General features: G+C 38.4%; 3 protein-coding genes across 3 annotated transcripts; 2 read left to right on the top strand and 1 right to left on the bottom strand.

The window, feature by feature from the left end:
• Positions 1–885: 885 nt before the first annotated feature.
• LOC140884705 (DNA-directed RNA polymerases II, IV and V subunit 11) lies at positions 886–3156 on the bottom strand. The gene is made up of 5 exons (XM_073291548.1): positions 3018–3156; positions 2825–2914; positions 2646–2724; positions 1616–1711; positions 886–1043 (listed from the first exon to the last, which is right to left on the bottom strand). The coding sequence occupies exons 1-5, from the start codon at positions 3068–3070 to the stop codon at positions 999–1001; spliced, it is 363 nt and encodes a 120-aa protein (XP_073147649.1). The 5' UTR covers positions 3071–3156; the 3' UTR covers positions 886–998.
• Positions 3157–9932: 6776 nt separating this feature from the next.
• LOC140878432 (type IV inositol polyphosphate 5-phosphatase 9-like) lies at positions 9933–12001 on the top strand. Its single transcript, XM_073282033.1, has 7 exons — positions 9933–10087; positions 10331–10438; positions 10548–10887; positions 11020–11204; positions 11387–11495; positions 11600–11751; positions 11827–12001. Exons 1-7 carry the CDS (start codon positions 9933–9935, stop codon positions 11999–12001), a joined length of 1224 nt encoding a protein of 407 aa, XP_073138134.1.
• A 3287-nt stretch (positions 12002–15288) lies between these two features.
• On the top strand, positions 15289–16959 carry LOC140878431 (uncharacterized). The gene has a single exon (XM_073282032.1). It carries the CDS (start codon positions 15289–15291, stop codon positions 16957–16959), a length of 1671 nt encoding a protein of 556 aa, XP_073138133.1.
• The last annotated feature ends 8649 nt before the right edge of the window (positions 16960–25608 follow it).

Here is a 25608-nt window from a genome sequence, read left to right as displayed (position 1 = left end):
CTTGGGACTACATTAATTGAGGATCCAATAATCAATTAGCTTAGACGATAAGGTAGTGTTAATAAATGCTTAAAAAAATGATTTTTTGTGTTTTTCTTTACAAAATTGGTTTCGAATAGGGAACAAAAAATCGAAATCACCATCTTGAAGTAAGATGGATCGGGAAAATTTATTTGATAATTTAGTATATTTGAAATCACCGGTACGTATGATTCATGGATAAAGTAATAGTAAATATATACGCATGCAACAAGATAGATTTTGTCCTCAAACGTTCCGACATAGATTTTACCTCAACTTGCCAATTAGGGCATTCAAGTTTTATATACAAAGTTTAATTTTTTGTTCCTTTTTTGCGGGATTAATTAGATTAGTCATTAATAGTAATAATATTATGAAAAACATGCATGTGTGATTTTTGCCATTATTTGTAATTTTATCTCAGATCAGATGTTAGAATTCCTCTGGTTATTGGACTTGTACATATAAACAGGGCTTTTAAATTACTAAATTTAATCTTTTAAAAGAATAAAATTTCTCCAATTTTCTATAAGAACGTACACCTCATATTCCTTCGTGAAATATTCTATAAATGTGAAATGATAGATTTAATCACCAAACTACAACCTAGGATCCTTTTGGATGTGCCCTTAAAATTGCTTGCTAACTGACTCCATTTTTTTTTTTTTTTGCGTTTTTATCGTTAGAGCCAAAAATCGTGATCCACCAAACACGAGGACCGAGGTACCATCATTACCTCTTATAAGATAATGTAATTTGACGTTGAATAAACAATGGAGGAATCTGGCTTGCTATTGGTGTTTGTTCCAATTGAGAATCATTTAAATATCTTTTATCTTTTGTTTTTAGTGTCCAGAAGAGTCGATACAGTTTTGGGTTACGAGTTGAAAAGGTACACCCAAGTCCTAGTTTCCAACTTCAGCAGTGGGGAAGATTTTCACTGGCACGCACAAAAATCATAGCAGTTGCCATGCAGCTTAATACTCCCTTGGCTGCTTTCCGGTGTGCCTTGCCAACTCCATCTACAAAAAAAGTTAAGATACCTCATGATTCACGGATGATTCTTTCTTCGGTTCAAAACGACTTAACTAAGCATTATAAAAGTTAAGATGGCAAAAAATCTAAGTCAGTTGTGATATGTAATGCATTCGAATGAAATGTTCATGTCTTCACCAAAACTTCTCTCTCAACGGTCAACTCAAGGATACAACACTCAGAGGGAGAGAATACTTCTCCTCCTAATGTAATGTGCCAAGATAGTAAAGACTACCAGGGAATACCACCATTTCTATAGCTAATGACAGAACCCCAACGGGAGGACTATGCACGTAAACAAGCATAGTTTGCACATATTGATGTTGCTATATTCTAGACTATCACACCAATAATTCCAAATACTCAAGAAATTTGGTAATATATACCCTGGACCATATTAATACATCGATTTTAGGATTATAAAATGCAACCAATATTCCTTCAAATTATCACCAGCATGACTTCTAAGTTGCAGATATTAACAGTAGACTCCAGGCATACTGAATTCAGGCTCTGCTCCCCAAATATATAATGCACACATCATGTAATCTAACAATACCTCAAATTCATTCTTCAGATGATCAAGCTCCTTATCCAGATCATTGATAGCCTGATTATATGCTTGCATGGGGGAAGATTGGCTGGTAGTGTGGATCTACAGATATTAGTATCACAAAGTCACACTTACAGTAACATTGAAACCCAGAGAACAAGTTACATAGGAAACATCTGGAAGCTGGGGATATAAATAAATGCACAGATAAGAATATGTCTACTTCTCTCAAAATTTTCACAAAAGTATTCAAAAGCTGAACAGATTTCCCTTCACCCAAAAACGACAATACTAAGAAATAAAAACTATACAACTAGAATTTGTAAGGGCGGAACTATTCAGAAGCTATGTATAATGTCAATATGCTGCACTGCAAAAGCAAGTTGAAACATCAACCTTGATAACAATTATGAAAATTGCAAAACACGTCATCATAATTAATTCATCAATTAAAGAAAATTCCTAGTCATGTTGCTGGTAAACATCTGCCTTAAAAATAAAGGCCATAATGACAGGAGGGGTAGTGGCAAATATTTTAGTAAACCATGTGACAAATGTAACAAGAACCAACACATTGACGATTATTTTCCTCAAGGGTGACCAAATAGAATCAACTTTACCAAGATGATAACGATGTAAATCAAGAGTCAGGCACAAACCAACTTGATCCATGATGTGAAAGTGACTACTAGAACTCGTTTTCCTGTAAGAAGACAACCGTGGTGCACTGCTCGAATTGAAATTTGTAACATTGCATCCAATAGGATTATAGGACTGATCTACAAGTCACCATTAAGTTGAATACGTGTATTCTAAAATCAATTCACAATAACAGGAGTAGGAAATTTGCTAATATACCTCCCTAACCTCCCATTTACAGGGCCAGGGCAACACTCATTGACAGCCATTTTAACCAATTACACCAACTGTAATAACCAAAAATACCATTATTGCCAGATGCCGCTCATAAATCACTTCTTTCTACAACGATCACAAAAACAATGAACAGAAAATCCAAAACAATATAAGCACACACCCTGACAATGATTTTGTACTGGAGGGGATGAGGCAACTTGTAGCCGGCAAAAAGTACATTTTCATCCCTGTGCAGCTGCCTGAGTTGTATCTCGCACGAAAAACCCGAGCCTTCAAACTAGGGTTTTGAGTAAAGCTGAACAAATATTCAATTACAGAAAAGAGGGCAAATTCTATTACATGCGGAGGATGTTTCCAATGGTGTGGTCCTCTCGCTCGATGGTAAACGATGCTGCATTGATGATTTTAGTGTCCCTTTCGTATGAAACCCTATTTAAAATTTGAAAAATGAAACGGTTATAAAACTCCGCAAGGAAACACATAAATCAGTGTGAATATATTGAGACTCGTTCAGAGGGAGACAGTAGATTACTTTGAGATGCCTTCAGGAACAACAAAGCGCTCGTAACGATCAGGAGCATTCATGGTTTACTTTATTCCCCTTCACTGCAAGAACTTCCAACGAAGCTTCACTTCTCTCGCCTGAAAATTTTAGATTCAAAACATACCAAACATTCAATGTCCCATAATTTCACAATCTAAATAAGAATATTGTGAAATTAATTTGACTTAAGAAATACTTCTCCCAAATAGCACTGTTAAATAACAGGAAATCACATAAAGCACCCGTGCTTTAAAAAGAACAAGGATAGAGTGTACAAAAAAATAAAATGGTTTAATACAACAAAACCATAGTTTCTTCCAGTACATAAGCTTTAACTCTCAGTTCTTCGTATACTTCTGACATTAGATAAAATCGGAAAAGACTGATTTGGTATACATCTATTTTAAAATAATTATAAATTTTATTTCTAATATTAATTTCATCTTAATGTATATTAACGATTTTTGTCATATGTCTGCGGAGACTTGTGCCCCTTAATCCATAATAAATAAATAATTAATTAAATTTTTCATGTGTATTTTATTTGATTTGATGCATCAAAGAGTGTCACATATATTTGAAGAATGCAGAACCAAAGGGATTAGGTTCTTCGATAAAAAAAATTCACAGCAAATAACATTTGAAGTATAACCATCTCGAATATCATTTTTCGGGTAGTAAGAAAAATGTTGCACAATCACGAACCTAATCTAAATAATATAAACATATTTCAATTGAAAGAGGAGAAGAGGATACAAAATTTTTTAAATTGCAGAAATAGGGTAGAGGGAACCTGAAAGAAACGAAAACACTAGCTAGCCGGTTTGAAGAACAAACAGATATTTAAAACAAAAACAAAGCGAGAGACTGAGAAGATCCCATTTGATGAAAGTGAAGATGAAGTCGGCTATGGCGAGCTTCTTGTTGTTGGTTTAAAGCCCAACACCAACAAATAAAATCTCAGACCCAACCCAAAGTGGAACGGGGCCAGAGGAGATATTAAAAATTTAAATCAGAATTGCCTAATAAAATTCTTCTCTTAGGTACCGTTTTGATTCATTGATAGATTAACAATATATGGATAAGTATTATAATGTAATATGAAATAAATAAAAAATAATAATTAATATAGTATTTGATTTGATTGATAGATTATAGTTTATTTGATTTGATTGATTAAATTTTATGTAAAAATAATAAATTACAATTTTAACCTTTTGAGAATAAATAAAATATGAATAATATTATTTATAAGGGTAATATAGTAATTTGAATTCAATAATTTGATTGATGTAAGATAAATGATTAATGATTTGATTGATGCAAAATAAATACATAATATAGATGGATAAACCGTATTTGAAAATTTATTATGTAACCTGATCTCTTAAAAGGTATTTTAACTTGTTTATCTCTTCACATGAATTGATTGATAGCTAGATGACTAGATCCACCTCATTCAAATAAACTATTTGTTTGTAAAATCAATTATTTATTATTATTATTATTACTATTATTATTATTATTATTATTATTATTATTTGTGGGTTTACATGACATGATATTGTATCATTTCACAATTCTAAACATTATATGATATACATTTTTGTTTCGAATTGAGTATGTTTCAAATAAATTTTAAAAATATATGTTCTCAAATATTATATATATATATATATATATATATATATATATGATACATGCACAGAGAGCTATAAGTTTTTGAAATTCTATTGGTTGTATAAAAAAATATCAAGAGAAAGCTCATACCCATCATTGTGAGTCACACTAATGAGAACGACAGTTTAGAAGAGTCGCGCAAAATATGCAACATTTTTTCACCACTTAATTAATTAAACAGTGACATTGACAAATTATATTTTATGGGAAAAAGACCTTCTTTGTAGCATATACGTTAGCTTTGACTTCAAAATCCTGGCACCGAAGAGTTGGGGAAGATGAATCACTTCCGAAAAGGAATATATTCTTTTTTTTTTTGTTGGATTATATGTACTGGTTATCTTTTCTTAAACCAACGACTTCATTTCTTTGTTTTTTAGTTCTTATCTTCTAATTTATAAGATTTCTTTTAAAAAATATATTTATGATGTTGTGTTTTTCTCTCTCATATATGTGTGTTTGAGGGAGTAGGTTTCTTGTTGACGCTGCCATAGATCTTTATCTATGAAATGAGTCAATCTTGTTCATATTTATAACAAAAAGTAAATTTTTTTCATGAGTGACCGAAATAAGATATTTTTCTCACAAAATTTATCCGTAAAACCATCTCACGAAAATTTTGTGTGTATACTAGTAACTGTTGCACATGATGATCATGTCACATAAGACTTTCCTAATGCAGTTTAACTGATTTGCAATTTGCATGCTATTGTGTTATGGGTTCACCAAATGTGTACCCGGGAAGTAGCAATTGCAGATTCTTATAAAATAAAAATTAAAAAGTAGTGGATGTGGGTTTACCCGGTGCGTATTTTTACGTCACAAAAAAAAATTAAAAAGTTGTTTATGTATAATTTTTTTTCTTAAAATGTAACTTTTTGCAGTTTGTCATTGTCTGTAGGTCTCTGTGCTTTGGTATCATGCCACTATCAATATGAATATGTGAAAAGATTTTTATTAGCATCTAATATTAAACAAGAACCGAAAACAACATGAAAGGTACTATAATGCCCCCATTGGATTATAATTATCCAATTTATTTTCAACTTCTGTCATTATAATCAACTTTTATAGCATAAAATTTTACCTAATACTCGGAATTCTCATTTTCCATCATCGTTGTGATATAATAATAAAATCTTCGAATCAAGATGGAATGAGGAGCCGTGAATATAACAATTATTTGTAAAAGGATTTTTTTTTTTAAAGTTTACATGTAATTTCTTAACAAATTTCTTACATGAAGGCGATTTTTATACTAAAAGTTTCTGAGTTTACCTCTTGAAAATGGGTGGTTGCCCCCCAGCTAATTACATGCAAGTGAAACAATTTATTTGCCCACGCACACACATGGAGTATATTCTTGATTTTGTCCCATCACATTTTATGTAAACTGGTCACCGCGCACACACATTAAGTATATAATGTTATATATAAATATATGTTATGTGTGTATTCTCTAACAATTAAAAGAAATTTGATTGTATAAAATATAATTTTTTTTTTTTAAGTATTTGATTTTAATTTTAATTTTAATTTTTTTGCAAGTTGATAATTTTGTGTGGTTTTTATTTTCGGAAAAAAAAAACTAAAAGTGAGCATGCAAAAGACCACTAAAGTGCTCATGTTTTATATATACTAGCTAGTATCTCGACGCACGCATTGCATACTTTTTACTATCTAATGTTTAACTGAAAATAATAAATAATAATAATAAATATTGAAATTTAAAAATAACAATTTTGAAATGAATATCCATAAAGAACAAAAAAAATATTATGAGAATAACATTTTTGTAAATAATTAGTTATTAATAGACAAAATAAAATGACACTACTGTAATTAAATATATACTAAAGGGCTAAGTAAAGAAGGGTTGGTCATATCAAACCCTCAATTTTAATAAAATGGAATAGATAGAATAAATAATAAATAGTGAAATTAAAAAATAACAATTTTGAAACAAATATCCATAAAAGACAAAAAAAAATATTATGAGAATAACATTTTTTGTAAATAAGTAATTATTAATAGACAAAATAAAATGGCACTACTGTAATTAAATATAAACTAAAGGGCTAATTAAAAAAAAAGTTGATAATACCAACATACCAACCCCTAAACTTTAATAAGATAGAATAAAATAGAATAGATATAATAGATATAATAATAATAATAATAATAATAATAATAATAATAATAATTTCATTTGCCGTCCCTCTTATAAATTATGATTTGTGAGAAGTAATAAGAATATAAAATATCTTAGATACTATATGTTCGGATGATATGATTATATTCGAATTCGGATAAAATATTAATTAATGTAGAACAATTGATCAAGTAGATTTGTGTGCTAGCTAATTAATAAATTTACAATAATAAACTTTTCTTCAGGATCGTATATTTAACAAAACTGAAAACAGTTCGTGCGATATTCGTGAAAAATTTATAATTAAATATATGATTATTAATATTTAATACATAAATACAAATATAATATAATTGAAAATAGATATCTGATTGAAAATATTAATTAAGATAAAATATGATTAATTAATGGTGAGACAATAAAATAGAAAATGAATGGTAAAAAAAATTTATGATTCAAAGTGGTATATCTACATGTATATTAGATTACATAAGTTGTATTTGATAGTAAGGGATGTGTATTGGTTATAGACTTTTAATTTTTAAAGACTTTTATGGACTTTAAAAGTTTTTAGGTATTCAATATAGACTTTTGCAAACTCCATAAAAGTATAGTGGTATTCAAAATAGATTTTCATGGAGTTTTAAAAAGTAAAGTTGTATTCAATCTTGACTTTTTTAAACTCCATAAAAGTTAGTTGGTATTGAAAAGTTTCATAGATTTTCAATGATTCTTATTAAAATCTTTATGTACAAATATTGAAGCATTAGGTACCATTAAAAAAGTTCATGATTTTCTTTCCATCATACCAAAGATTTGATAAAACTTTTCTTTTTCCTCGAACGTCTAGGGTTCTCGTAAAAAATTCGGACCATGACATCAAATTGTTTGTTAGTGTAAGAACTTCGAATGAAAGGTGAAGAAACATGTTCACAATGAATTAAACTTAAGAATTACCCCATTTTACTACAAAAAATTCAATAATTTTTTTTTTTTGAAACTTCAATAAAATTTTCTAATTATTTAATTTACGACTTTCACCGTTACGCAATCGAACCATGGTTTATATTGAATATTCATGACGATGATTGTAGATGAAGTTGATCAGCTTATATATTTAATCAATTTGTTAAGCTGCCTAAGTCGATGTTTGCTTAGATAGGCAGTTTGATAATAATAATAATAATTAATTAATTAAATCATTTGCATGATTAAGCATTCTAGTGGTTTCTTTCTCCCACTGATTTCCGTCCAGCAAATCAAATACCAGATTCAGTTCCTATCACTTGCACAATCATTTACACCACGTAAATTGTCCGCATTTTCCATTTTCTGAGACCCAAAAATCTTTTAAAACTAAACCATACATTTTTTTTCTATTATGGGCGCTTTATATTTCTATTTTTGGGTTTAATTATGTTTTCGGATTGTTTAGTCTAGTAAAGCTTCATTATCATCATCTTGCTCAATAATAATAATAATAATAATAATAATAATAATAATAATAATAATAATAATAAGAGTCGATCTATTGTCACACGGTCTCATAAATTTTTATCCGTGAGACAGATCAATCTTGCTCATATTTACAAGAAAACTAATACTAATTTTGGCATAAAAAGTAGCACGTTTTCATAGGCCCAATGAAAAAATTTGTCTCATAAAATTTACCATTGAAATCGTTTAATAGAAGTTTTTGTGTAATGATAATATCTATTCGAACTATAGAGGAATCAATCCGTTGGGGATGATAGAGTTCACTCATACACACGTCTGATGTTATTACGCTAGGTATTACTTGGTGCATGTGTGGCAAAATAATCCTAAGATGTATAATCACATTGATAAATTAATAACTAAGTGCCGATGTATAGTATGGCGTGATAAATTGTATGGTGTTTGATATGAATATAAATTCTTAATTAATAATATTAAGGATAAAAATTCTATATTCTATGCGTAGCTGGAACCCCTTCATCTCTTTCAGAATTCCCAAATAAAACCCAACAAAATATGTCGAAAGCAGTTGCATAGAATTGGGTCATCTAACCACCTGACCTTGAGATTTGAATGAGCTTTTTATCTTCAAGCCAAACTATGGATAATGTGAGATTTCTGAATAATATCTGATCATGTATAATTATTACCTCGAATTTAATATTCATCATTCCCAAACGTATACTAGTTTGTTATTGCATACATTATATTCTAACATGATATAAAGTGTTTCTCAATTTAATAATCCCTTAAGATACTTTTTCTGGATCCAACTAGACTAGTTTAAAGCATATTCGACGGTTTAACCGTCCACTCTTTTGTTCAATTTGTTATTTCTTCTCCTACATATTTTTGTTGATTGAACGGGGAATTTTCTTCTATGCCGGTTGATTTTGTATGTAGTAACAATCTATATTAATAAAAGTGATACAAGATTGCCATTGGAAGAAAAAAAAAAAAAAAAAAAAAGGAAGCCAAATGATATAACTAACCCAACAACTACTTATATTTCATGGCACCTATAATAATCTAGAAAGAAAATCAAATACACATCACGTTTTTTTGTCATTTCTTGTTCTTCAAATATTTAAAAAATTACAAAATGTGGTCCTATTTCCAAGTGGAGGACAATAATTCCAGACTCTTCTAAGTCTAAAAGCATAAGGATCTATTTGTTTTTTCTATAACTTAGGCACTGTGTGATTATGAAAAATAAGACAATAAACTAAAAGATAAGGATAATTGTTTATAATTATAGTAAAACTTGAATCAAACATAAAAAAATAAAAAAATAAAAAATATTTAACATTGTCATTCGCACTAAGCACGGTTTCATTGTTTTCTGCCTTGTCCAACATGTCAAATCAAAGCTTATGTGTCCCATGATTTTCATATATATCATTTAGTCAGCTCCTACCAACATACCTCTATTTTATTACCTCTAAATAAATCCATCATTTTCAGTATCCAACTTTAAAAACCTCCCACACAGTAGCTTCTAAAACCTTGTGAATAGGAGCGGGTAAGTGAACCTGCTCTCGCCTTTCATGGATCGCAAGATCATGTAGCCGAGGATGGCGACATGTAAAATCTTGAGAAAGATAATGAGCAGCAAAAATCTTGTTGTGCACTCTGAGAATTTGACTAAACCAACACAACATATGCAAAGCACAAACCAAGAATCTTTCGTCGGCCACAGAAACTATTCCATTGCCGGAGAAACATTCACGTGCGAACTGTAACAAACTTCTTCCCCAATACTTGAGTTACAAAGTAACTCATCATCTTGAAATTCAAAGGCCTTTCTATTTTTCATGAATATGGAAAATTACTTCATTATTTTATTTTTCATGGAAACTTTTTCTAAATCACTGTTAACTTTTGCCAACTTACTCACTAAGAATCTTTGTAAGGCACAGTTGAGACTGATGTGATATGTTTCTTTTCTTTTTGTCTTTTCGCCCTTCGAAAGACTGTTTGTCAGCTCCTGGAATGCAGGAGGTATCACACCACCAGGTGATTTGGAACTTGAAGAGTTGCTCGACACACGAAACTGCAAGGCAGATATATATGTTTTGGGGTAATCTTCAGCTTTTAAGAGATCGAGTGCAGTATTGTGTGTGCAAAATTTGGATAGAAAATGGTTTGATTCACATCTTGTGACATGCAAGACATCTAACTGTTGGCAGGTTCCAAGAAATTGTTCCACTCAAAGCTGGAAATGTTTTGGGGATAGATAAGACTAATATCAGCTCCAAATGGGATGCTCTTATAGAAGTAGCTCTCAACACAAGAATGGCAACCAAAGGCATAACTAATGAGCCGGAAATCGGAGAGACTCAAAGAATTTATCCGATAAAGATACCCAATTCCAACAATTCAATCGTTCCAGATTTCCGATGCTTGATAAGTAAACAAATGGTAGGAATATACATCACAGTGTGGGTGAGGACAGAGCTACATGGTTACATCAGGCATCCAAGTGTCTCATGTGTAGGCTGTGGTATCTTTGGTTACCTGGGAAACAAGGTATTAAACATGAATTCTTCACACATAATGAATCATTATTTTCAGAACCATGTCTTAGATTTCCATATATTTGTTATGATAAAGTTACATGAGAAGAAAATAAATTGACAGAATCGATATTTTGACAAACAGGGTTCTGTCTCAGTCAGATTCTTCTTGCATGAAACAAGCTTCTGCTTTGTGTGCAGTCATTTAGCTTCAGGAGGCAAAGAAGGCGACGAGAGACAGAGAAATATCGATGCAGCAAGCATATTGTCACGTACCTTATTTCCGACCCAATCACTTCAGCATCTACCTAGAAAAATTCTAGACCATGAGTATGTGTACCTTCTTCAATAACATCAAATAGATCATACATGAATGATGAATTCTATTTCCAGCTTAATACGTTATATACTAGAGTCTCTTCTTTGCTCTTTTTATGGTTTTGCTTGATCTTTCTACAAAGACCTCTAACTTTGTTCATCGCTTCATATCAATTCGGCCTCCTGAAATACAGTGGCGTGGTTTGGCTCGGCGACTTGAACTACCGGATATACCTGCCAGATGCTACAACAAGATCGTTGGTCGAGCGTAAAGAATGGAGTACCTTGTTACAAAATGATCAGGTAACGAAATGGTAGGACATTTTTTAGATGATGCAAGTAAAACATTGCATCGAAATCGGTAAATGAACTTTGTCCTGACATCAATTTGCAATCTGAACATAAAGCTGAAAGCTGAGCTTGCAGAAGGCCATGTCTTTGAGGGTTGGCACGAGGAAGAAATCGAGTTTGCACCCACCTATAAATATAATCAAAACTCAGATGACTATTATGTAACCGATCACAAATTAAAGGCGACGGAGAGACGAGCTCCTGCATGGTAAGTTGCCAATAACTCCATGCTTTTATCATATAATTTGCAACAGTTAATTTGACAAAGACGAAAGTTTTATAGGTGCGATCGGATAATTTGGTTTGGCAAGGGATTGAAGCAAATCCAGTACACCAGAGGTGAATCTAGATTATCTGATCATAGACCCGTTAAAGCGATTTTTATGGTAGGTAATGAGGTTACTGGAACCAAGAAAGAGCCAGGCAGCCCCATGTCTAATAGATTTGTTGATACATAGAACCATTTCAACGAAAGAATTCGATATTTTCGCTTATAAATTAACTTGTATTGCTGAAAATGACTCCCTCACCCGGAAATACAATTAAAATGGAACACAACAAATATACACATATCTATACACATATATCTTCCCCGACAATTGAAACACAACAAATATACACATATCTATACATACAAGGGGCATAAATGTGCGCATATAACTTCTCTGCGAACAAAAAGGAAGATAATAGTAAGTCCATATCAAAGATCACCAAAAAATGATGAAAAGAAAACACGCACACACATATATATACATACATATACGCAAATAATTACAAGATAATTAGTATATTAAATAAGTGATTTAGTGTAAGGATTTTTATTGGACATAGGAGAAGATAGAAACAGAAGTATTGTGCATTGAAGATTGATGCAGTTTTGTTTAACAAATAAAACTAATGCTCGAATTACACTAAGTTGAAGTGATATTTTTCCAAGATAATCTAGCATCCAAGAAATCAATCATAGTTGATCACATTATGCTCGGATTTTACAGCGAGGTTGAAACTAGCAAATAACATTTAAATATAATGAATTGTAACAATTCACTACTAAATCTTACTAGTAGGTGAGACATGCAGTACACCATCAGAACCAAAAGCAGAGCCATCCTGAAGATCATTTTTACTGCTTTCAAGGTTGACAAAAATAGCTAGTAAGAAAATGTAGCACAATCACAAACCTTGATCAATGGCAATGAACACAAGAACACGATGAAACATAATTTCTAGATATTCTGGATATACTTGTACCATGTGTCAAAGGGCTGACTGTCATCTCTTTGACAGTTTTTTGGCATAGTCATCCACATTGTCGACCAGGTTTGAAATTTCACCATCACACTTAAAAAAAAAAAAAAGAAGCAGCCAAAGATCAAACTCCAAACTTCTTAGTCAACAACAAGTAACAATTAAGGGAACCACATTTGATGACACAACTGCCTCCCTCTTCAGCCTATTTAAAATCTACTTTAAATTATAAGTCTTATGGTTTTGACATGGGTCATACTTCACTCTAGGTTTCATTCAATCTAGGAGCGTAGCAGCACCACACCACACGCCAACTGGAAACTCAGGGAAATACTTCAAGCATTTATTTAAAATCACATTGACACAAGTATCAAATTCCATTTGGCGAGCTACATTCAAACTAGCAAACCAGAATTCACCATAATCCATAGCTCTTCTTTGTCTTAAACATCACCTCTCCCCATGTCATATCTTATGGCTATGGACTTTGAAACACAAAATCTGAGGGGAAAAAAATACACGCAGGTGTCATGTAGTTAAAATAGTCTAACGCTCGAGAGTTTGAAAACTACTAAACCTAAGCATCGATCTTAATGACAGATTGAGGTAGTGTCTGGGAGAGCTTCAATGAATAACTTCTCAGCTAGCTTTTCCCTCACAACATTTTTTCAGCTTTTCCTTCACAAAATTTCAAAATTTTGTGAAAGAAAAGCTGTCCTTGAGATTTTTAATTTATTAAGGTTGGTTGGAATTGGCGTGAAAAGATTGCACTCCACACAACAAAAACTTTGAACATTCACATAAGCAAATCACAAAGATTGCACATATTATTATAATAAAACATGCATAAAAATCTAGGATATCATCGCTAGAAGGGTACCTTGATCTCACAGAACACTGCGTCCTCTTTCAACACATAAAAAATACATCGAAAAAGATCGATGGCACTCATCACTTTCATCATCCTGTGCGCAGACAGTCATGTAATCCCATGCATATGTAGAGTTGATCGAGCTTGGCAACCTTCACGAGATTGAAATTCTTTTGATGTGAACAACACAAAAAAAAAAAAAAAAATTAAAAACAAACAAAATTTTTTAATGTCAATTAAATAATAAGGGCTGTCAGTGGATCAAGTAATTTATCCCAACATTTTCCCCATTATAAGATTGGAGTCGAAACAAGTTGTCCCAAAAGATCAAAAGAATAGCCAGGGAAAACGAAAACATACTATAAATTAAAAGCAGAACAAGGCGAGAGTAAAGATCTGATTCAGTGCGCGTAAGAAAGATTTTGAGATGAAATGGTGAGTGTAACGAGCGTGAGAGGGTTTAATCCATTAATTAGAAATACGTCGTTTGGTTAAAAAAATTTAAGAATTTCAAATAGAAAAATCTACTCTATTATTAATCTTCGTATAATTTGAAATTGAAACAAGTATCATGATTACAAAATAATCATGTTCAATTTAAAATAAAATAAATTTACATTTTATTTTTTAAAATGGATTAAATACTGAATTTATATAAATAAACGACAAATAAAATATTAATGTTTTTATTTAACAAAAAAAGTTTGTATGATTATTGATATCACATAAACTGGGATGACGATACCCCGGGTGGATTGGAACCGGAAAGATGGTATTAGTCTCTCGGGACAGCGGAGCAGGTCCTAGCCCGACTATCTTTAGGAAGTGTGATGATATCACATAATCGGGATGACGATACCCCGGGTGGATTGGAATACCCCGGGTGGATTGGACCCGAAAAGATGGTATTAGTCTCTCGGGACAGCGGAGTAGGTCTTAGCCCGACTATCTTTAGGAAGTGTGATGATATCACATAACCGGGATGACGATACCCCGGGTGGATTGGATTCGAGAGGATGGTGTAACTACGACATATTAAAGAACCCGGGACTGGGAGGCAGTAACCTGGGATCTGCAAGAAAGGCTTAACCTGGGAGGTCTTAGCATCCGGACCGATACAGGAGATCGAAAGGAACCCGGGTAAGGGGCCCTCCCGAAGTAAGCCTTCGGAAATTAGGAAAACTAGTAGGGCCCCGGCCTTTCTATTTTTAGGGCCAGGAAACGGCCACGTTTATTTAAAGTATGTCAGGTTCAAATCACAAATCCAATCATTACTAAACACGATCCAAAGGCATGGGCTCTGTTCGGAAATTATGGGGGTCTAAATCACACGTGATAACCATCTTATCACCCTAAAAGTTGTCAGTAAGGCCATACCCAGTAATCATTGAGGACCCGGGTGGGCGAGTATAAAAGCCCATCCTGGGGGGCAAGGCAAGAAAAGAAGGACGAACTCTCTAAAAAAGAAGGTGGGTAGAGCTTCGTCTCAAAACAGATAAGATATTCATATATTTTGTATCTTCACTTACCTTTTTCGCTCGGGAATTTACCCATCCCCGAGTAGTCATTTTGTGATAAGCACATCATTGGCGTCGTCTGTGGGAAACTTGAGTCTAAGGCGTAGATATGACCATCATCGATGATCCTGAAAGCTCTCGTCGAGTAGTGGCCGGAATCCAGGAGCAAGTGGACGCTATGGTGGACGCGGCTCTACAAAGAATCATGGCGATACAACAAGGAGAAAAGGAGGGCCAAAGGAAGGATAAGGAAAAAGAAGTAGAAGGGGAAGGAGAGCCAGGACCGAGGCCCGAGAAAGAGAAGAGTAAAGGCATGCACGTGGAGGATGAGGGAAATTCACATGCGGGATCAGCAAATGTCACCATGGCGGGGGAGCTGGAAATGTTGAAGCAAAAAATACAAAAACTGGAGAATACTGACCCGCGGGAATCCGCGCGGATCAAAAGTTTGGGCTGTCCCTTCTCTCCGAAAATCATTGGGGAGCCATTACCAGTCTATTTCAAGTCCGCCAAAATCAAAGAGTATGATGGCAGCGCTGATCCCGAGGAGCATGTAACCGGATTTGAGAATGTGGCAATGTTGCATTGTTATGGGGATCAAATCAAGTGCAAGGTATTTCTAACTACCTTGGTGGACTCCGCCCAGAGATGGTTCGAAAATCTGGAGGAAGGAAGCATTAAGACTTTCAAAGAATTTCGGGAGGTCTTTTTGCAACACTTCAACAGCATCAAGCAATACAAGAAAACCACTCTCAGCCTCTTCGAGATAAAGCAGCTAAACAAGGAGTCTCTAAGAGCTTATATTAAAAAGTTCAATAAAGTGGTCTTGGAAGTGCCTGCATGTGCACCTGAAACCAAAATCACTGCTTTCACGCAAGGGCTCAGAGAAGGAGAATTCTTCCGGTCTCTGGTCAAGAGGGCCCCCCGATACTTCGAGGACCTTTTGGCTCGAGCCGAGAAATATATCAATATGGAGGAGGCCCAGCGACAAAAGAGGGAGAAGGACAGGAGGGAAGAGCAAAAGGAGAGAGGGAACCAGGGTAGTCAAGGAAGAAGAAGGCAGGATCAACCGGGGAGGCTTGCTGCTTTTGCTCCTCACAGGGTAGCCTGGGATCGGGAAATACACTTGTGTGAGGAGAATGTCCAGCCGTTGCCTCCGAAAAGGCCGGGAAAATACTGTTCGATATTTCGGGTTAACACACACGACACTAGCGAGTGTCGGAGGCTCGGCGTGGAACCAGGACAGCCTGTGCCCGAGGAAACAATGCATGTGGAGAAAAAGCAGAGGGGACGCCCCTGGGTACCCCGGTTTGACATCTCGCGAGACAATAGGCCTGACCCCTTGAAAGCCCGGGAGGTAGCGTCACGGGGGCCTGACAAAGGACCCCGAGAGGGATCTTCCAAAGGGGTGATCAACATGATTTCGGGAGAATCCACTGATGGGGACTCTAATAGGGCTCGGAAATCTTGGAGCAAAAGAGAGGTCCTGGGAATCGAGGCCCGAAGACCAGATCCCTGCCCAGTCGTTACATTTGGGCCCGAGGATTTGGAGGGATTGTGTTTACCCCACAACGATGATTTACTCATCCGAGCGCAGGTGGCTAACTATGACATAAGAAGGGTGTTTGTGGATTCGGGGAGTTCTGTGAATGTCATTTTCCAGGATGCATTTGAGCAAATGGACTTGCGGGGATGTGAGGTTAACCCTGTAAAAACATCCCTGTATGGGTTTGCAGGACATACCATTCGGCCTGTAGTATCCCGTACCCTAATTGAGTAATTAAAGGAGTAATGCTAATTAAATAAATTGGGTATCGGACGGATTGAAAGCTCCGAAGGCACGATCGAAAGCTCCGAACAGGATCGGAAGCTCCGATGAGCGATCGGAGGCACCGATAATATTACGTCAGGCATGACGTGTGGTTGGATCAGAAGCTCCGATCACCCCTATCCGGAGTCAACAAGTGATATTTTGACACGTGGCAGATCAGGATCTTCGGAAGCTCCGATGGTAGGATCGGACGTTCCGATTGAGGTTCGAACGTTCCGATCGAGGATCGGAAGCTTCGATCGTTGTCTATAAATATAGGGCCGATGCTTCATTTACAATTGCCAATTCCGAGTGTTTCCCTCTCCTTTCTAGTCTATTCGAGTTGTTCTAGCCTTCCTAGGCTTGACCCAGCGATCGGCGAGGCGTTCGGTAGTCGTAGCGGAGTTGTGCCCAAGTTCTGGAGGTATCGACATCAAAGGGCTAACGACGGACGAAGGTATAGCTTTTGCTTCCTATAAATATTTAGGAGTATGCAATAGCTTAGTTAAGGCTTTTAGAGCACTTTAATGATAGTAGTATCATTTGGCAGTGTAGAGCAGACTATAGGCGTGGACCTAGAGTTGGTAGAGCTTGCACTGTTTTGAGGTACGGAAGTACTGTTCGAGATATCCTGACTAAGTATGCATGTATTATGTGACTGCATGGTTTATATGTCATTGATTTATGCTGCATTCATTTGCATACTGAGCTATCTCCTTCGAGATGTCTGTTAGTAGGATTTTTCCCTATCCTATTAGTGGTTGGACTTCCATCGATTTGGGTCTGGCATATCCACTGGTATTATGGTATGGGAGCCACCTCCTGAAGCGACGACACAGCGTGCTACATACCAGGGCCCGATCTGTCTCTGTTATCTGATCCTTGACCTCGAGTTTATAGGGAGTTCACTTTGCATGCATGTATACTCATACTCTCGTACTGAGCATTTTATGCTCACGTCTCGTACTCTGTGTTTCTGTATACCCTATTCCATGGGGCAGGTTTGCGATTAGACGAGGCGGGTGGATCCAGGAGGGGCTAGTCAGTGGTTGACCAGCCGGAGCTTCGTCTAGGTTTTATTTCTGTTGTTTTGAGGTTGATACAGATATTCGATTTGGTTGTATATTATTTGGATAAATTACAGATTCCTTTACTTGGGATTGTATAATGTTTATGGTTTCCTCAGTTTTATTCTGATATCTGTTTAATTAAGTTAATTGCATGCCTAAGTTCTGTTAGTAGGTGATCCGGGTAAGGGTCACTACATTTTTGGTATCAGAGCATTCATAAAATTCTTGGGATTTAGACTCTGCATAAGGTAACCGTGAGGTATTTTTGTAGATGGCAGATCGTGACGACCGGAGTTCTCATGGCAGTATTGGTGGGCGTTGGGGTGATGCCGACCGGGAGCCTCGTCGAGAACGGCATCATCGTCATCATGACGACGAGCGTTTCACTGTGCGTCGATTCTTAGCTATGGGTCCTAAGCCCTTAGTTGGAGGTGAGTCTCCGGAGGATGCGGAGAATTGGTTAGACCACATGGATTCGACTTTTCAGACTTTTCACTGCACCGAGGATCAGAAGATGGAGACCCTTGGCTATATTCTGGATGGGCGAGCCCGTAGGTGGTGGAGGTTTACTTCTGCACCCTTTATTGCGGCGAGAGGAGTGGCCACCTGGGCCGAGTTCCGCACAGCTTTCCAAAAGCGGTACTTTCCTCCTGCACTCCGTCAGTCGAAGGCAGGCGAGCTACTGAGTCTGCGACAGGGAGCCATGTCTATTGATGAGTATCAGCAGAGATTCTTTGATCTGCTATCCTATTGCCCCGAGATTGCTGATAGCTCAGAGATGAAGTATAATCTGTTCCTTCAGGGCCTTAACCCTGAGATCCATGACCGTGTGGCGGTTGGCGACGACATGTCCTACGAGGGTTTGGTGAGCCGTTGTCACCAGGCGGAGGACAGCATTCGGCGGAACAGGTCTTTCCCTCAGTCGAGGCCTGCTAGTTCTTTGGGTCCCCGTGCCCAAACTTTCAAAAAGTCTGGATCTACTTCTTCTTCCTCTGGCTCTGCTGGTGTTGTCCGTTACGGTAAGAAGGACAAGTGTGATCACTGTGGGAAGAACCATCCATCCGACAAGGGCCGTAGAGCTTCTGGAGCTTGTTTCCGTTGTGGAGAGAATGGTCATATCCGGAGGGATTGTCCACTGTCTGGGGGAGGCGGTTCTGGTTCTGGTTCAGGATCGGGTTCTCAGGCCACCATTCAGCAGAGGTCGCAGGGACAGCCTACTGAGAGTTCTCATTTGAGGCCACGAGCTTCTGGCCAGGTGTTTGCCTTGAGGCATGATCAGGCAGTGGAGGAGAATGAGAAAGTCATCGCAGGTACATTTCTGCTTTATGGTATACCTGCTCTTGTACTTATTGACACTGGTGCATCTCATTCCTTCATTTCTGCACGTTTTGTTAAGAGACATAAGTTACCATGCATTGCACTAGACGTAGTGATGTCTGTTTCTACTCCGACGGGCCAATCTGCTTTGGCTAAGCGTCTAGTGATGGGTTGCCCTTTAGAGTTCGAAGGGAACATTCTGTTAGCGAATCTCATGGTCCTGGCAATGGATGACTTTGATTGCATTCTGGAAATAGATATGTTGACTACCTATCGAGCTTCAGTGGACTGCTATCAGAGATTAGTACGCTTTCATCCGGAGGGGAGTGAGAGCTGGTTTTTCTATGGTGAGGGAGTGCGACCTCCGATGCCTTTGGTATCAGCTTTGAGAGCCTGTCGAGCTCTAGAGTCTGGCGGGGAAGGCTACCTTATCTATGCAGTTGATTTGTCCGCTGAGAGTATTGGGATAGAGAGCATTCCTGTTGTGGATGAATTTCCAGATGTATTTCCTGATGAGATTCTGGGATTTTCCTCCTGCTAGGAAAGTCGAGTTCGGCATAGAGTTGATGCCGGGTACTTCACCTATTTCTCGAGCACCGTATCGTCTGGCTCCGTCAGAGATGCGTGAGTTGAAGAATCAGCTACAGGATCTTTTGGACAAGGGGTACATTCGTCCTAGTGTATCTCCTTGGGGAGCTCCTGTTCTTTTTGTAAAGAAGAAGGATGGGTCGATGCGGCTGTGCATTGACTATCGGCAGCTGAATCGAGTCACTATGAAGAACAAGTATCCGTTGCCTCGTATTGATGACTTGTTTGATCAGCTGCAGGGCACGTCAGTTTACTCCAAGATTGACTTGAGATCTGGGTATCATCAGTTGAGAGTCCGTGATCAGGACGTAGCCAAGACTGCATTCCGTACTCGCTATGGGCATTACGAGTTTCTAGTAATGCCATTTGGTTTGACTAATGCGCCGGCTATATTCATGGATCTGATGAACCGTGTCTTCAGGGAGTATTTGGATAAGTTTGTCGTGGTCTTCATTGACGACATCTTGGTGTATTCGCGTAATACGTAAAAGCATGTTTCTCACTTGCGTTGGTACTGCAGACTCTTCGAGATGAGCAGTTGTATGCCAAGCTGAGCAAGTGTGAGTTCTGGATGGATAGAGTGGTCTTTCTTGGCCATATCATATCCAGGGAGGGGATTTCTGTTGATCCAAGCAAGATTGAAGCGGTACTTAATTGGTCGCATCCGACGACAGTTGCTGAGATCCGTAGTTTTCTGGGTCTAGCAGGGTATTATCGTCGCTTCATTCTGAACTTCTCTCAACTAGCTCGACCTTTGACGCAGCTTACCCGCAAGGGTGTGGATTTCGAGTGGTCCTTCGAGTGTGAGGAGAATTTCTGTGAGCTTCGACGGCGGTTGACTTCTGCGCCGGTGTTGGCATTACCGTCAGGATCTGGAGAGTATGTGGTTTACACGGATGCTTTTCTTCAGGGGTTAGGTTGTGTCCTGACTCAGAATGGGCATGTGATCGCATACGCTTCTAGACAGCTGAAGCTTCACGAGGACAACTATCCAGTCCATGATTTGGAATTGGCAGCCATTGTGTTTGCTTTGAAGATCTGGCGTCATTATCTGTATGGCGAGAAATTTGAGATCTTCACCGACCATAAGAGTCTCAAGTATTTGTTCACTCAGGCGGAGTTGAACATGAGGCAGAGACGTTGGATGGACTTGCTTAAGGACTATGATTGCGAGATAAAGTACCATCCGGGAGCTGCTAATCTCACCGCTGATGTCTTGAGTCGCAAGGTGCGACTATCTGCACTTCAGACTTGTTCGATGTCTAGTGCGATCAGTGACTGTTGTACTTCAGGTTATACCTTCAAGCATAAGAAAGGTATGCAGAGTATCCAGATGTTTGCGATATTATCTGAGCCAGCTTTGTATTCGCGGATCCGAGATGCTCAGATGTCTGATTCGAAGACCCAGCGTTTAGCTCGTCTAGCTAATGAGGGTAGCTCGTCTGGATTTCATTATCAGTCAGATGGCTTTCTGTGTTTGTCTGGTAGGCTTGTGATTCCACAGGATGAAGAGTTGCGAGAGGAGATTTTGTCTCAGGCACATCGCACTAAGTTGAGTATTCATCCTGGGAGCAACAAGATGTACAAGGATCTACGTACTCGTTCTGGTGGAAAGGAATGAAACGCAGTGTTTATCAGTTTGTTTCGAGATGTTTGGTATGTCAACAGGTCAAGGCAGAGCACCGATGACCTGGAGGATTGCTTCACAGTCTGCCTATTCCTGAATGGAAATGGGAGTTTATCACAATGGACTTTGTGACCCATTTGCCGGTATCCCCGAGGAACTGTGATGCTATCTAGGTTGTGGTGGACCGACTCACCAAGTCAGCGCATTTCATTGTCTATAGCCGAGAGTACTCTGTGGATCGCATGGCACAGATGTACATTCAGAAGATCGTTCGACTTCATGGAGTGCCGGTGAGCATTGTCAGCGATCGGGACCCCAGGTTTACTTCTAGATTTTGGGGGAGTGTTCAGCGTGCGATGGGTACTACTCTCAGTTTGAGTACTGCCTATCATCCGGAGACTGATGGTCAGTCAGAGCGCACTATCCATACTTTGGAGGATATGCTTAGAGCGTGCGTCATGGATTTTGGTTCAGCCTGACAGGATCATTTGCCATTGATCAAGTTCGCGTACAACAACAGCTACCATACTAGTATTGGGATGGCACCTTTTGAGGCGTTGTACGGGCGACGTTGTCGTACTCCACTCTTCTGGGAAGAAGTGGGGGAGAGACAGGCTGAGAGACCGGAGTTTATCCAGCAGGCGATAGACATTGTTGATCAGATCAAAAAACGGATTAAGACTGCACAGGATCGTCAGACCAGCTATGCTAATATCAAGCGTAGGCCTTTGCAGTTCGATGTCGGGGAGAAAGTGTTTCTGAGAGTGTCACCTTTCCGCAAGATTCTCAGATTCGGCCTTAAGGGCAAGTTGTCTCCCAGGTTTATCGGTCCGTTTGAGATCTTGGAGAGCATTGGCGATTTGGCTTATCGACTAGCTTTGCCACCTCATCTATCCAGTATCCACGACGTGTTCCACGTATCTCTGTTGCGACGGTATGTGGAGGATAAATCTCATATTCTGCAGCGGTCTGAGGTTCAGGTGAACAAGGATTTGACTTATGTTGAGAAACCTATTCGTATCCTGGATTATAAGGATAAGGTTTTACGGAACAAAGTCATTCCTTTGGTTTTAGTTCAGTGGCAGCGCCGAGGTACTGAGAAAACTACTTGGGAGCTTGAGGACAAGATGCGTTAAGACCATCCTGAGTTGTTTTGATTTCATTCTTTAAGTTGTATTCAGTTGCAAACTCTGTAAACGTTTGATTTGAATAAAGAATGTTTCTGATTTCTGTATTGCATTCGTTACTTAAGATTTGATTTCGAGGACGAAATATCTTAAGTGGGGGAGAATGTAGTAGTCCGTACCCTAATTGAGTAATTAAAGGAGTAATGCTAATTAAATAAATTGGGTATCGGACAGATCGGAAGATCCGAAGGCACGATCGGAAGCTCCGAACAGGATCAGAAGCTCCGATGAGCGATCGGAGGCATCGATAATATTACGTCAGGCATGACGTGTGGTTGGATCGGAAGCTTCGATCAGGATCGGAAGCTCCGATCACCTCTATCCGGAGTCAACAAGTGATATTTTGACATGTGGCAGATCAGGATCTTTGGAAGCTCCGATGGTAGGATCGGACGTTTCGATCGAGGATCGGAAGTTCCGATCGTTGTCTATAAATAGAGGGCCGAGGCTTCATTTTCAATTGCCAATTCCAAGTGTTTCCCTCTCCTTTCTAGTCTATTCGAGTTGTTCTAGCCTTCCTAGGCTTGACCCGGCGGTCGGCGAGGCGTTCGGTAGTCGTAGCGGAGTTGTGCCCAAGTTTTGGAGGCATCGACATCAAAGGGCTAGCGACGGACGAAGGTATAGCTTTTGCTTCCTATAAATATTTAGGAGTATGCAATAGCTTAGTTAAGGCTTTTAGAGCACTTTAATGATAGTAGTATCATTTGGCAGTGTAGAGCAGACTATAGGCGTGGACCTAGAGTTGGTAGAGCTTGCACTGTTTTGAGGTACGGAAGTACTGTTCGAGATATTCTGACTGAGTATGCATGTATTATGTGACTGCATGGTTTATATGTCATTGATTTATGCTGTATTCATTTGCATACTGAGCTATCTCCTTCGAGATGTCTGTTAGTAGGGTTTTTTCCTATCCTGTTAGTGGTTGGACTTCCATCGATTTGGGTCCGGCATATCCACTGGTATTATGGTATGGGAGCCACCTCCTGAAGCGACGGAACAGCGTGCTACATACCAGGGCCCGGTCTGTCTCTGTTATCTGATCCTTGACCTCGAGTTTATAGGGAGTTCACTTTGCATGCATGTATACTCATACTCTCGTACTGAGCGTTTTATGCTCACGTCTCGTACTCTGTGTTTCTGGACACCCTATTCCATGGGGCAGGTTTGCGATTAGACGAGGCGGGTGGATCCAGGAGGGGCTAGTCAGTGGTTGACCAGTTGGAGCTTCGTCTAGGTTTTATTTCTGTTGTTTTGAGGTTGATACAGCTATTCGATTTGGTTGTATATTATTTGGATAAATTACAGATTTCTTTACTTGGGATTGTATAATGTTTATGGTTTCCGTAGTTTTATTCTGATATCTGTTTAATTAAATTAATTGCATGCCTAAGTTCTGTTAGTAGGTGATCCGGGTAAGGGTCACTACATGGCCTAAAGGAGAAGTGTGGTTGCCTATTACGTTAGGATCGGGCGATACAAATAAGACTGTCATGACCCTCTTCACCGTGGTGGAGGCCCCATCTTCCTACAATATTATCCTGGGAAGGCCGGCCTTAAATGCCTTCAGGGCTGTCGCTTTCGATTACCACCAAAAGATCAAATTCTCGTTGGGGAATCGAGTTGGAGAAGTAAAGGGAGATCAACACTCATCCCGACGGTGTTATGCGGACACCATCCGGGTGGATAACAAGAGGGCACGAGGGACGGAGAGGAGAGATAGTTCCAGACAAGAAGAGGTGTGCGCAGTAGGAGAAGTAAAAGAAGAAAATGAGGAGGTGGAGGTAGTGCCTGGACAGCCAGGGAAGATCGCCCGGGTGGCTCGGGGGATGGAGCCTGCTTTGGTTGAGCAATTAAAGACCTGCCTGACCCAGAACGCGGATGTGTTTGCCTGGTCTCCCAAGGAGCTAACTAGAGTCCTGGCCTATTTGGCAGAACATAGGCTAAATATCCTCTTAGGATCCCGGCCCGTCAGGCAAAAGAAGAGACACTTCGGGGCGGATAAATACAAGGTCATTGCTGAGCAAGTCCGGGAACTTCTAGAAGCGGGGCACGTTAAAGAGGTACAGTTTCCTACTTGGTTATTTAACGTAGTGCTGGTACCCAAAAGTACAGGGAAATGGAGGATGTGCATAGATTTCCGAGACTTAAACAAAGCCTGCCCCAAGGATTGCTATCCCCTCCCCCGGATTGATCAGTTAGTAGATTCTACCTCTGGTTATGAGCTGCTTTGCTTTATGGATGCTTACCAGGGATACCATCAAATTCCCCTTGGTAGGGAAGATCAGGATAAGGTCAGTTTTGTTACGTTAGGAGGAACGTTTTGTTATGTGGTTATGCCTTTTGGGTTAAAGAATGCAGGAGCCACCTATCAAAGGATGATGGACAGAGTTTTCAAAAATCAATTGGGCCGAAATATCGAGGTATATGTGGATGATATTCTGGTAAAATCCAGGACCATGAACCATTTTATTCCTGACTTGGAAGAAACCTTTGGTACCTTGCAAAGGTACGGGGTAAAGCTTAACCCGGCCAAGTGCGTGTTTGGAGTGAAAAGCGGGAAATTCTAAGGATTCGTAGTGACCGAGAGAGGAATAGAGGTAAACTCGGAGAAAGTAAAAATCCTAAGGGAGATTCCATCACCCTCCTCCGTTAGGGAAGTGCAGCGGTTGACTGGAGGAGTCACTGCCCTGTCTCGTTTTGTTGCTCGGTTTGCCCACCGGAGTCATCCTTTCTTTCAGGTGTTGAGGAAGGCCCGGAGATTTGGATGGATGGAGGATTGTGAACGGGCTTTCCAGTAATTAAAGGAGCATCTGGCAAATCTGCCCATCCT

This window comes from Henckelia pumila, chromosome 2, assembly GCF_033568475.1.
Source record: "Henckelia pumila isolate YLH828 chromosome 2, ASM3356847v2, whole genome shotgun sequence".
NCBI lineage: Eukaryota > Viridiplantae > Streptophyta > Magnoliopsida > Lamiales > Gesneriaceae > Henckelia > Henckelia pumila.
This window is presented reverse-complemented; position numbering and strand designations above follow the sequence as displayed.